Source organism: Eleutherodactylus coqui, chromosome 1 (genome assembly GCF_035609145.1).
Source record: "Eleutherodactylus coqui strain aEleCoq1 chromosome 1, aEleCoq1.hap1, whole genome shotgun sequence".
Taxonomy (NCBI): Eukaryota; Metazoa; Chordata; class Amphibia; order Anura; family Eleutherodactylidae; genus Eleutherodactylus; species Eleutherodactylus coqui.
The window spans coordinates 103,116,993-103,130,559 of NC_089837.1; the positions used below are offsets into that span (position 1 = coordinate 103,116,993).

General features: G+C 41.6%; 2 protein-coding genes across 6 annotated transcripts in view; one reads left to right on the top strand and one right to left on the bottom strand.

The window, feature by feature from the left end:
• The window catches only part of KIF1A (kinesin family member 1A), a 180,408-nt gene that overhangs the window by 93,246 nt on the left and 73,595 nt on the right, over positions 1 to 13,567 (bottom strand). For all 5 annotated transcript variants that reach the window (XM_066598374.1, XM_066598366.1, XM_066598357.1 and 2 more), the window contains exons 6-8: positions 11,803 to 11,981; positions 7,343 to 7,454; positions 3,571 to 3,648 (exon numbers count right to left, since the gene is read on the bottom strand). In XM_066598374.1, coding sequence (XP_066454471.1) covers positions 3,571 to 3,648; positions 7,343 to 7,454; positions 11,803 to 11,981 — 369 coding nt within the window. The remainder of the gene's footprint in view (positions 1 to 3,570; positions 3,649 to 7,342; positions 7,455 to 11,802; positions 11,982 to 13,567) is intronic.
• LOC136624404 (allantoinase, mitochondrial-like) overlaps positions 1,150 to 13,567 on the top strand; it is a 150,822-nt gene continuing 138,404 nt past the window's right edge. Inside the window, exon 1 of the mRNA XM_066598384.1 lies at positions 1,150 to 1,367. Coding sequence (XP_066454481.1) covers positions 1,199 to 1,367 — 169 coding nt within the window. The 5' untranslated portion in view covers positions 1,150 to 1,198. The remainder of the gene's footprint in view (positions 1,368 to 13,567) is intronic.

Consider the following 13,567-nt stretch of genomic DNA (forward strand, 5'->3'; position numbering starts at 1 on the left):
CTGGCTTTGGCTTACAATTCCCAGTCACTTCTACAAAGCTTGTTTAAAAAGTCTAAGGGCTCCCACACACTTGCGTTTTTTAACGCTGCATTTTTTTAACGCAATTGTCAATGGGAATTTCTAATGTTAAAAATGCAATGCAACTTGTGTTTTTGGTGCGTTGCGTTTTTAACATTAGAAAGTCCCATTGACAATCACGTTAACAAAAACCCCAGTGTTAATAAAAACACAAGTGTGCGGAAGCCCTTACACCGACTTGCAGGTATGCTGCCTTCTATTAGGTGGTGCTGCAGAGGTATCGTTCCATCTTCCCATATTGCATATTTCCCAGAGCAGCATGGTTGACCTTCTAAGTCTTCTTACACACCTTTTAGATCCTCTCCTTAAGGAGAAACTATACTCCTACTGACATGAATACACACATAATAGTTAGCTTTAACTCGAAGGTTGTTATAAATGTGGTGAAAGTAAATGTGCAATGTGTAAAAGCTTTGCTTTGGAAGTGCTTTAAATCTGCTCAAACAACACTTTTAAGAATAAGGTCAGGAACACTATCTTTTTACCTTAGGGAGAGTGAGGAGACTTATAAGGCCATTCATGCTCCTCTGGGTAATATGCAAATAAGGGAGATGGAACAATAACTTCCAATAGGTGGCGCTGCAGAGGTATCTTTCCATTTCCCTTATTTGCATTTTTAAGACTAGTCATTCATCTGTTGCAATATTTCATATGTAATTTAATGTATCGAATGACTATCTTGTTCTCTACACTATATTGGTTATACATCTTGCAAACTTGAAATTAGAGTAGCAGAGCATATACAGTAGTTGTATCATCTTGTGACTGCATGATGCCTAAATGTTCCCTTTCAAGGGTTTCTAGACACTATTTAGAAGTTCATAATGGAAACACTGAGTCTCCAATTGTCACAGTTATTTGTTCTTGAAGCCTACTGGATTGTGAGGCTTGAATCTAAGTTCCCTAAGGGACATGGCTATAACTGAGATTTACTATACATTTATTAGTTGCATATTATATGCATGTTTGTGCAGCAGATTAATCATCCCCTGTGACATGGGGTGGGAGTTCTTTCTGCTGTGTGCAACTTTCATTAATCCAGCCTCTAATTCTGTGCACTTTAGCCATGAACAAAGACCTGTGGAGGTCTGAAACATGTCGGCTGTAGGGGATTTTATTGATGGCGCTCCCATGTGTTTTTAACCTATTTTTCAGTAGTGAAGATCATTTTATTTTGGTGCTGGAAGTCTTTTTGGATGTTTTCCATGATGCTATTATGATCTGCAGAAGCTCCAGTGTGAACTTTACTTTTTATATTATTATCACACCTTCTGAAGTTGCAACTGTTGGTAAGTTGATCTGTTTTCTCCCCTTTTTTAACCATACCTTTGGTAATATATATTCTTTATTACCTTATCATACATTTTATTATTTACAAATACATTATTATTTTGTATCATGGTGTCTGTTCAGATGTTTTTTGATATATGTGTAGTATGCAATTTACATATTTCTTGCACTCTTTGAACGTGATTTCATCACTGGCAGGCTAGTTTCACATGGGAGTTCGCGAGAAAATCGCGGCAAAAATCGCGTCTTTGTTCACTGCCATTTTTGAGCGTCAGCGATGCTTTTTTTTAGAGAATAATCTCACATTGCATTGCTGCTGCGCGCGATAAAATCGTGCTTTTTTTGCGCAAAAGTGAATTAGATTTTCTAATGTTAAAATCGCATCACAATGCATGTTTGTTGCGTTGCGATGCGACAAAATGCAGGCTCCCTAGGGAAAAATGGGAGATAAAAAAATAAAAATCGCACATCGCAGTAGGATAGAGCGTGCTGCAATTTTTTTAGCTCTCAACATCGTGTCAGTGAAAAGATCGCTGATGGGAAGGAAACCATTGTAAATCATTGGTTTCCTAAATTGCTTTTTTTACTGACTAACGCATCAGGTGAAAATCGTGCAAAAATCGCGTGATTTTCTCGTCCGTGTGAAACCATCCTACACAATATAAATGGCTAATCGCAACACTATATATGTATATATATATATATATATATATAGTTTGTAATGTCCTGTATCGCATTACTATACTGCTTGAGATGTTGAAGAGGGCCCAAGGGCATTGCACTGACATGACTGAATATGTAATTTCTAGTCACAGGAATTTGTGGAGTGGTGCAATTTCTTTAATTTACTGTTTACTATATGTGTGCAGCACTTCTGGGGAATGCTGGCGATGCAGCAAGGTGTTTTGATTAATTGTAGTGAGGCTCACTTCTTTCTTTAGGGGTCTACCAGGGGATTTACATGCTCCCTGTTGGGCTAGATTGAGCCTGGCTGCAGTAAAATCATAAGCATAAATGGAGAGAGAAAGAAAAGCATAAGCCACCGCCAAACCCTTCTAAAATGTAACATGACCAATCCTTCTTTCCTCTGACATCTGCCATTGCTGGAGAGTCAGGAGATTCTCATGCATATTAGATATCAGTGTGTTTGGCCAATATTTACTTTGAGGCCCATTTGGACAAAATGATTATCACTCAAAATTTGCTCAAAAGCCGTATTTTTCGCAATAATCGTTGGGTGTAAATGTGCCCATCTTTCACTTTTCTGCTGAACGATGGTTTTCAGTTCTGCTTGAAAACCATCATTCCACAGAACAGAAGATAAGCAGGACCACATGCTGTGTTCTACCCAGTCGAGAGCTGAGAACAGCTGACAACATTGTATCAGCTGTTCTCAGCTGTCAGCCCCACCAGCAGATCAAAGGGAATGTAATCCGGAAACAGCGGGTGGTCTGTTCTCTGAATACAGCTCCTGGTGGCTCACACACTGCTACTTGGTACTAATAGGCATTAGTACCAAGTAGTAGTTTAGGCAAAATGATCGCTTAAAAGCCATCTTTTGAGCGATCATCTTTGCAGTGTAAATGCACCCTTAATATTTATGGTATTTTTTAAGTAAGACCACTCCTGGTTTTTCTTTGATGGATTAAATACTTTTTTATCCCATGAAGGACAGAACACCATTTTTATTTGCAATTTTGGGTGCTTGTCTTAAAAGGGTTTTACTTAAACTGCAAAAGAGGACAGACCCAGGAGTCTTAGATGTATTGTAGGCACAGAGAATAATAATTCTATATGATAAAATCCATTGTAAGTGATAGCCATACCGATGTATTTTAACAATGTGAATCATATAGCATGAAATTACACTTATAGTAACGTTTATGGAACACTATCGGATGAGATGTCTCAATTTTACAAGGTCTCTTAGACATACCATTTCAACCAAAACTCTTTTACGTTGTAACTTATATTGGAAGATTTTTCAATCAACATGAAGCATATTAAAGGAGTTGTCCAGGGTTAGAAAAATATGTCTGTTTTCTTCCAAACATAGTGCCATCCTTGTCCGTAGGGTTGTGTTTGGTATTGCAGCTCCATTGGAGTGAATGGGAGCTGAGCCACAATACCAAAAACAACCCTGTGTTTGGAAGAAAGCAGCCATGTTTTTCTAACTCTGGACAACCCCTTTAAGAGTCTCACCTTTAATCTTGTTCCTTTGGCTCCAGTAGAATCTGCCCTTTCACTTCCTGCAAGGTCCACAAGACTGATTTTGCTAACCTATGGGGGGAGAAGAATATGATTTCTTCAATTGATATTAGCAGAAAACAATTTGCATCCTATAAGAAGCTCCTTCTGACAGTGAACAAATCAAACATAATTATTTGTGTATCATAGTCTTCCAAATGGCCACCCTAGACACTACAGCACTAATGCTGCCATCCTAATGATATCCGATGACTACAAATGTAATATTGGTCTGTATAAGTTCAACTGCATTTGCTACCATCTTCACATATTAAGGAACATAAGAAGAACAGGCTTCAGAAGAGTTATGCAGGTTTGTAAAAATGATAGATGAAGCGTTTGACCCGAGAGTTCTGCATAATATTATAATTTAGGCTTCAAGCAGAAGAAGATGGGAAGACAAAATAAAAGACATATGTCAAATAAGAACAGGATGGGGAGTGGATCTAGAGGGAAATAACTGGATCATACGTGACAATAGGAGTAAATCACTAAAGGGAGCCAAGAGACATGCAAAAAGATGGGCGATCAGTGTAGGGAGGCAAGAATACAGCGTACTGAGACAGGAACATGGAGAAAAGGAGGCTGATAAGTGTCATCATATGGAGAGATGGAAGCTGACATAGATTTGGGAGAAGATAGATAAAGATTGAATGAGCCAAGAGGGACAAGAGAAGAACATTAAGACATGGAGATTGAGATGATACCAAAAAATGGTTTAAGAGTTTTTCTTATAACAACCTCTGTCAACATGTCCTATTAGACCGCATGTCCACGGGGAAAATGTGATTTAAAATCTGCAGCGTTTTTCCCACAGCGTGATCCGCGCCCCATAGGGATGCATTGGGCACCCGCAGGTAGTGTCATTTTCCCCTGAGGTGCGGATTGCGTCTGCGGGGAAAACACCCGCGGCATGCTCCATTTTTAGTGCGGGTCTCCCGTGGGGACGGCTCCCGCATGCTTCTATTGAAGCCTATGGAAGCCGTCCGGATCCGCAGAACACCCTCAGCTGAATTTCTGCTCTCCGGCACAGGAGAGCAGGAGTTAAAAAAAAATGGAGTGCCTGGCACATGTGCGCGGCACGCTGCCGGCGTGCCGAGCACATCCGCTGGGCCGAAGAAAGAAGATCCGGCCGCGATGGAGGGAAGATCCGCAGCGTCCGGACAGGTAAGTTTAATCTTCTTTTTAGCCTCATGTCCCTGGGAAAGGAGGGACCCGCTGCGGGATTCTGCATGGGGAATCCGCGGCGGGCCTGATTTTCCACTTGGATATGAGGCCTTAGATGGAGAACCATGGATGGAGTTCCTGCTCTGTAGAACTTGGTATGGCCATTTATGCCATGGGTGTCCATAGGAACCTATAGATTGTAGGGGACTCATTGACATACGCATCAGAGTGTTGTAGGCATGCTGTGTGACTTGTGTATAAGTAATTCTAACGGGGGGAGCTGTGGCCATCACCTATTGTGAATGGTAGATCCCGTGTTATCCTGTGATTTATATATATATATATATATATATATATATATATATATATATATATATATGTGTGTGTGTGTGTGTGTGTGTGTTTGTGTTTGAGTGTATGTTACCTTTTTTTGCAATCCTGCCTGTTCTTATAATGAAATGACTGTTTGTGGCATATATTGATATTGTAGGGCTGCAATGCAACATTTGTGATAGGGCCTTGAAACTATAATGCTTCATTCATAGTATTAGTCTCATTGTATGGGGAAGAGAGGCCTTATAGGCCCCCTGAAGCTCCAGGGCCTGAGTCCAGTTGTATCTTCTACCCATGATGAGTACTAAAAAGTGTTTTCTACAGAACAGGAAATGTCAGCAAGTTATAAAACTCAATGGCCAATGTGAAAACTGCAAAGCTTCAGGATTATATTTTATTGTGGATAGTGACACAGAAAATTGGAAACAAAATATCTCCCATAATTAAAAAAATATCTTTAACATAAAATCTTGATTTAAATAATAGGTCATTTTCTGACTACACATTTCCTTTAAACTCAGGAGTTGGTCTGCGCTGTCTAAAGTGATTTGACCTGCATAACATTAGTTTATGCTTTATTTTTACTATCAAATGGTGATAGTGAAAGAACACTGTGAACCATTTGTTATGCTCTGTGCTTTCTGTCTCACTCATTTTTATTTGCCCTAAATTCTACTTTATTGTCTGCACCCCCTCCCTATATGCACCAACTAATGGTTTAGAGAGCATTTTCTGTTAGCATTCGTTGGCAAACAGTTCAAACTTCTGTATTACCGAAGCTTCATGTGTATTTAAATGAGTTGTTTTATCAGTTAATTATTTTGTAATTGTAACAAAAATATCAGTTTTTTCTAAAGTAATTAAAATTCCAGAAAAAAATAAACAAAAAAAAATCAACCTATATGGAGCTAGAATCAGGTACCGATAGCCTTAGGCTAACTTCACACGGGCGAATGAATCACGACCCCATATCGCGCTCCCCACCATGTGAATTCCCGAGGGATGCTAGGCGTTTTTATGTCAAAACAGCCTCGCATCTCTCTGGGGATGTAGCAATCCTACGCCACAGCTGACAGCACATCGCAGAGTTTCTCCCATTGTTTTCCATGGGAGACCTTGCAATGCGTGCACCAAGCATGTGGTGCGATACTGCCGCCGGCCTTATTAAACACAGTGGGTGGTGAGATGCGAGGGCACGCAGGAAGATAGAACATGCCACGATTTGTTTCCTACATCGCATCACAGTGCCATGCGGCAATGTGGCAAAACATCGCTCATGCGTATGTATGACCCCATTCTAAAGAATGGGATTCATATTCGTGCAAGATTTGTGTGTCTCGCAATGCACAAGTCTTGCGTGATTTTATAGCCCGCGTGAAGCTGGCCTTCTTGTACCTCTGCTTGCATCGGATTCAAATATGGAGGCAAAAGGAGGGAGTTTTCTGTTGGATTCCAAATGCAGCATGCTTCATTAAAGCATTTAAAACCTGCTTGCACGTTGAACTTATTTTGACAGGTGGCGCTCACTACAAATCCTATCTACAGAGACTTCAAGTTAAAGTCTCTAGGCATTTACTACTGATGACCTTTCCTCAGGAGAGGTCATCAATAGTTGATTAGCCGGGGTCCGTCGCTCGGGATCCCTGCCGATCAGTTGATCCTTTGGGCCATTGTCAATGCTGTTGGGCCAGGTGTTGTAATCAGTCATCAGGACCAGAAGTGAGATGGAAGGCTTTACTCTCATTGATGGTGACATTGATCCCTGCTGCATGGACGGCCGGTTGGAGGATCAGCTGATCAGCGGAGATCCCAAGTGGCAGACACCTGACATTCAACTATTGATGACCTATTCTGAGGATAGAATGGTAAATGCCCAGAAAAACCCTTGAGGGCAGTAATGTAACTATGGATCCTGCAAACCTGCAATACCATGCAGCCATTTACAATCAAATTGCTTTTATCTACTAGCAATTAGCAGACTGTGCGCCTCGGCTACAGAATATGTGCACACCCTACATCCAAATTTAATTTAAATATATTATTGCTGTTTATGACGACTGGGAATTCTAAGATAGAATGTATTTATCTAAGGGGGTGTGGGGCATAAAAGCCCCAATATTCAATGCTATAGGTTTTGTATTCTCTTTGATATATACTGTATTAACCCATAAATGATGTGGCGCTGACATTCTCCATTTTTTCATATGCAGAGTAAGAGCGCTCTCACCTTCTCTGTGCTGTTCTGGGTGTCAGCGTCATGTCTGCGTTGGGTGAAGATTATGTTGAACACAGCATGGGAGCGACTGCTTGTCTCATTCATGTTTGTGGCAGCAACAGTCCTGTGAAGACATAAAAAAACAATATAGCATGTTGTTCACACTAGCATGTTTCTCTATATTATGTGTATATGTGGCTTACATACTTATTATGGTGCCCCCTGCTGTTCTTTTGATTCCCTCTTAGAGCGTCCACCTAGTGCCCAGTCCTGATGCTCACACATGCTAAGTCCCATGAGCGCACAGACAATGGAGTGATCCTTGCTACTTTTCAGACCAGCCAGTAAGAAATGGCGCACTAGAAGCAGCTTCTTCTCCCCAGCACTGCGCACATTAGGTGGACGTTCCCAAAGGAAATAACATAAAATAGAAAATAAATTTTGCACTCAATTTCCAAATATGGGTTCTCCAGTTTTTATAATTTCTCTGGCTATTAGCTTTCTGTAAATGTTTTACAGCCTCCTTAGTCACTAAAAAGCTGGACTCCAATAACCCTGTAATTACAGACACAAGACAGAGGGGAGGGAGATGCTGCAGTCTCTGTTCCACAGGCATTGTGTGAGACCCATGCTGTGAGAGGGGAGGAAAGGCTTTTGATAGGTCAGAGCACAGTGGAATCCCATGGATGGTCGTATCCGTCGGTATTAGTGTATCTTGACGCCACCAGGAATTCTTGGTGGAGTCAAGATTGACAGGGGGTCACACCCCCTGTACCTGATTGGCTGCACAGGTGGATGGGCTGCATGTCCTGGGAGCCCACTAATGATTAATGGAAAAAGCATACAGCGTCCGCACGTGCACGCACGCAGGCAGCCAGCCCCAGCTGCAAGGTCATTCCCCGGCGAGCGACCACAATGCGTGCTTTGACAAACATACACTACCACTCTTTTACGTTACTCACCTGGACCTCCCCTGGAACGTTGCTTACCTGCCATTGCAAATATGCTTCCTAACTTCACTTAATTGGAAACACACCTTCACACAATTAACCATTACTAACTTACACAACTATTAGAGGGTTTTAGGCCACTTTGCCTGTACGTGCTCTTACATAAAGGGGTATTCTAGTTGAAAAAAGTTACCCCATCCACGTGATAGGAGATAACTAGCTGATTGGTGGGAGTCTTACTGCTAGCCCTCTCACCGATCCCAAGAACGGGAGTCCAGTCAGTCCCCAAGTGAATAGACCAGAGGTCGTACACAGGAGCACAGCAGCTCCATTCATTTCAATCAGAGTGCTGAAAATTAACCAAGTTCAAGAGCTCAGCATTCTCTGGCACTCTCATTGCAATAAATGCGCCTCCACTCCAATCATTTGAGGGCTGACCAGATTCACATTCTTGGGATCAGTGGAGGTCCTAGCGGTTGGACCTCCACCTAACAGCTAGTTATCCCCTATCCTGTAGTTAGGGAATAACATACTCCAATCGGAATATCCCTTTAATGTATACAGTCATCCTGCTGATGCGGGTCATTGCAAAGGAAAAAATGTGCGTTTAGAGAAATAATGCAAAGGGAATAATGCAGATTATACAACTTTTTTTCAACAGTAAATGCTCTTTAAATGCAATGACATTTGTTAGAAACATATATCCATAAGATGTGGTAACCTTCATGCAAATGTGAGCAGAGCCTCAAGACAGATCTGAATGTGGACTAATGTGAGTGATAATAATCTGATTCTATAACAGGAAGCAGCACTGAGAAGTAAAATATGGTATATGCAATAATTAGGCTGAGAACCTAGTGATACTAATGTACGCTAATAGGACGATTCACAGGCCATCAGCAGCCAGTCATCAAATGTGACCTCACAGCAAGAACAGTGGATGATATTCCTCCTTGAGGCAATGGGGACACAGATTTAAAAAATTCACCAAGGACAAGCAAGTATAAATGGTTCTCTATTTTTGTGTGGAATTTCTCCCACACTCCAAAAACATTCAGAATGTGCAGATATCAGGAACTCTCCACATAAAACAAGATTTGACAGTTTTTTTTTATTTAATGGCACAATCCCATGGAGCCTGGCCATACGAATATCAGTGATGTGAACGTTTTGCAAAATCAATAACACTGAAGCCTGTTTTATGTAGAGAGCAGCAAAACATGGCTCCTGAAGAGTTCTGGAAACACATCCAGAACTTTTGTGTTTGCACTGGACTAATCTCCTGTGTACGAGTCAGAATGTTCTGTCATTATCATTCCTAAGCTTTTATGCGATCAGAAACACTGTTAACTATATAAAGTCTTCATACTGAAGTTAATTGTTCTCAGATGAAATATGTAAACTGAGAGTCTGCAGTTTCATAGAGACTCTGAGGGCACTTAAAGTAATGCCAGTGCCACAGTCTGGGTAGATAATGTTTCTCCTTGTGGAGACCACCAAATTGGGTTAGGGACTTTTATAGGGCAGGCAAAGCCCCCTGGGAAAAGAATATGTAAATGAGTTCTCAAGCTGTTTCTCTAGTGCCACCTATTGGATAGCAACCCTACAAGTCAATGTCCAAACCTTTAACCTGACAGTATGACATAAATATACATTACGCGGTCACGAAGGGTATATGGAGTGGATTCAGGAGCGAGTCAGCTCCATACCTGGTGACTATGAGCTACGACTGGAGTCAGTTCTGATTGTGGAAGTAACTATGTAGATGCTGCAGTCAAAACTGACTGCGCATCTGAAAACAGCCGGCTGGAAGAAGGAAGCTCCTCTGATGGGTTTACATGGCAGTTCAGAGCCATACGAAGGCTTCCAGGGCTGCCATGCATGGATGACTATTAAGCCCTGCCTGTAGCCACAGACAAGTGTGTATGTTTTGTTAATCGGGAGACAAGACGCTGCCAGCCCCTTCTAGCAATGGCTTAGGCTATGCTTACATTTGTGTTGGCTATGCTCACAACTGCATGGCAGGTTGGGACTGTTTTTCGGAGCCTCCAGCGCAGATCAAGCACAAGATGCTGGACAAAATGATGCAGCATTCAGCACTATTTTCCCTGGGAAAATGGTGAAGCATGACAAAGCCAGACGAATCTCATTGTAGTAAATGGGGTTTGTTGGGCTCTATTTGTTTCTGTCAAAGCATAGATCCCTGTTCATGGCATAACAGGGAAACTAAAAGCCAAATGCAGATGTGAACACAGCCTTATTTCTCTTGAATTCCAACACGCCGATCCTTCTTTCCCTCGAAATCTGCCGCTGTGGGAGAGTTTCATCATCCCCGTTTACACACAAGATGGTCGGCTGATCCTGTCGTAATGGGTGGTTTGGGCTTATTGGTCTTAGCCATCATTTCGTAATGGTTTGTCTACATAAAAGCACAGAGCTGTATCGATTTTGCTGGAAGGATAAGACACATGTATAATGTTGTCTACACAATCTTCCTCTAATGGTATCCAAGCTATACATGTAGTGATCCAGTAATGGCACTACTGAGTAACATTAACATCTAAGGGAGACTGTGTCACCATATACATATATTGTACTGTATTTGATTATATGGCTGTATCTCCTGTATCTCTACCTGACCTTAGCAATTGGGAAATCACCTACTGTTATTTAGCCCCGAAGGAGTTGAGCCAGAAAATGCTAGAAGCTTCTGGAAGGGGAAGTAATATAAGACCCTGTAGTTCTGTTTGGGTTAGCACAGTGTAGTATTGAGTTCAGTACAGTGTAGAATTGGAGTAGCAGAGAGTATAGTGAATTATCTGCTCATGTAGCGTTCAGCACCCAAAGCTGCAGGATTGTTACCAGCTCACAAAGGAGCTGCAGTCTTTGTGTGTGGAGACCAGCAGGAGTAAAGTAAGCCTGGACTGAACCCAAAGTGAACCCCAAGGCTTGGATAAGGTACACACATTATTTTGAGTGGATATAGGCTAGTGAAAGTACAGGAGAAAAACGTGGACCACCTAAAGTAAGTTACTCGGATTAAGCAGCTGGCACTTATACAGAAAAGTTCTCAGGGCTTGTGTCAAATAAACATTGGAGATACTGTGGATTTTACAAGTACTGTCATTGCTGTGGCTGTGATAAAGATTGGCTGTAACCTGTTGCTAAGTGCTCAGTAAACCTCTAGTTGCTGTTTCCACAAGTTCCCCACCTCTGACTTGTTTGTCCTACACTGAACACCTCGGTTACCTAATGACACAATACCTGCCAGGGTGTCTGTATGCTGCATACATCTTCTTGCTGCCCAAGTACATGGCAAAGTAAGGGCACCATGGCTGTCAATGAATGTTATGTGAAAAAAACATGAGACTTTATACTAATGTTACACTCCGTGGATTAAGATTCATGATCCCAGTAGTTCTGGGTCTAGTGAAGACCACCCCCATGATACTTTAGAAAAGGCTAAGCCATTAATCACACCATGGCAGATAATGATAGCAGATATTGCTACAAACAGAGTACCTGGCTTTGTTGCCAGAGTCCATTAGATCTTGAATGTCTTGGTAGGAAGTAACAGCCAGCTTTGACAAGTCTTCCACATAAGGTCCCAGTAGTGGATGCTCACGGACACGAAGGTTCCCCTTATTCTTTGGATTTAAGAGGTCTCTCACACGCTCACAATATATCTCCATATAACTGACCTAAGAAGCAGTGGTATAAAAATAAGTCATCTTCAGGAAAAAAGAAACTCAAGAAACACACCAAATCAAAGTAATACACCTGATTCAACATTGGTGGATGCATATAAAAAGGCATGATACTTTATGTGCAATACTGTAGAGAGTAATATTAGGTTAAAGAGTGAAAAATCTGTATATTTTTATCTATGTATATTATTTATAAATACTGTTGCTCATCTTGATTGGCTGGGCAATAAAATCATTCCAATTTTCATAAAATCGAATTGGGTTAGTCCGAACCGATTTTTGGTGAAAATCATTGGAACATTGAATTTCCTGTAACGCCTGCTGCAGAGGTCAGCATGCAGCCAATCAGCAGCCTGGGCACCTTGCTGATGTCCTCAAATGTGTCCCCCATCTTACATATGAGTAGCAGTTTCATTAGACGCCTGCATCACATTACCTAGCCTTATATCACATAGGCACAGTCTAACCAACAGCCATTTTAGAGTTGAGCACAGGACAGAGTAGCTCCATCATGCTTACATGCCAATATAACACATGGTCTGTTGTTAATAGAGACAGATATTCTACAGAGGATATATTGTTGCTGGTGTGAAAGTTTGTATACCAGCAGAAAACTTAAACAGGGTTCTATTGGTGGGAACAGAGAAAGAAGCTGCATCATGTTTATATGCCTATACAAAATGGGGTCTGTACATTGGGAGAGAGTATATTTCTGCTGCTGTCAATGTATATAGCAACAAGGCAGACAGGTAAAATACACTTTGGCGTGGGGAATATTTCAGTTTTCTGTTTGGGGCCTTGGATGTCATTCAAAGTCTCCAGTCTGGCCACTACAAATTATTTTGTAAAAAGTACATAGACAAACTGGAGCAAGTTCAGAGAAGAGTTACCAAGATGGTGAGCGGTCTGCAAATCATGTCTTGTGAGGAACAGTTAATGGATCTGGGAATGTTTAGCTTGCAAAAAGAAGGCTGAGAGGAGACTTAATAGCTGTCTACAAATATCTGAAGGGCTGTCATAGTGCAGAAGGATCAGCCCTATTCTCATTTGTACAACGAAAGACTAGAAGCAATGGGATGAAACTGAAAGGGAGGAGAAACAGATTAGATATTAGAAAAAACTTTCTGACAGTGAGGGTGATGAATGAGTGGAACAGGTTACCACAGGAGGTGGTGAGTTCTCCTTTAATGGAAGTCTTCAAACAAAGGCTGGATAAATATCTGTCTGGGATGATTTTGTGGATCCTGCATTGAGCATTGTGATGGACCCTATGACCCTGGAGGTCCCTTCCAACTCTACCAGTCTACGATTCTATGATTTGCAGACCTTATGCAGCTAGTGGCCCTTTTACAAAGGACGATTATCAATTAGATTCCTGCGGGAGCTGGGGAATCTTAATGATAATCCTATGCAAACGCATGCAGTGACTGAATGAGAATTGTTTTGTCGTTCAGTTTCTGCATGCAGAAAACTAAATGACGCGCCATTCAGTGTAAGCAGCAGTTGTTCACTTTTGAATGACTTTCTGCTTACTGTGAATGGAGACAGGCGGGGCGAGAACGCTCCCTGGCCCGCTCTGC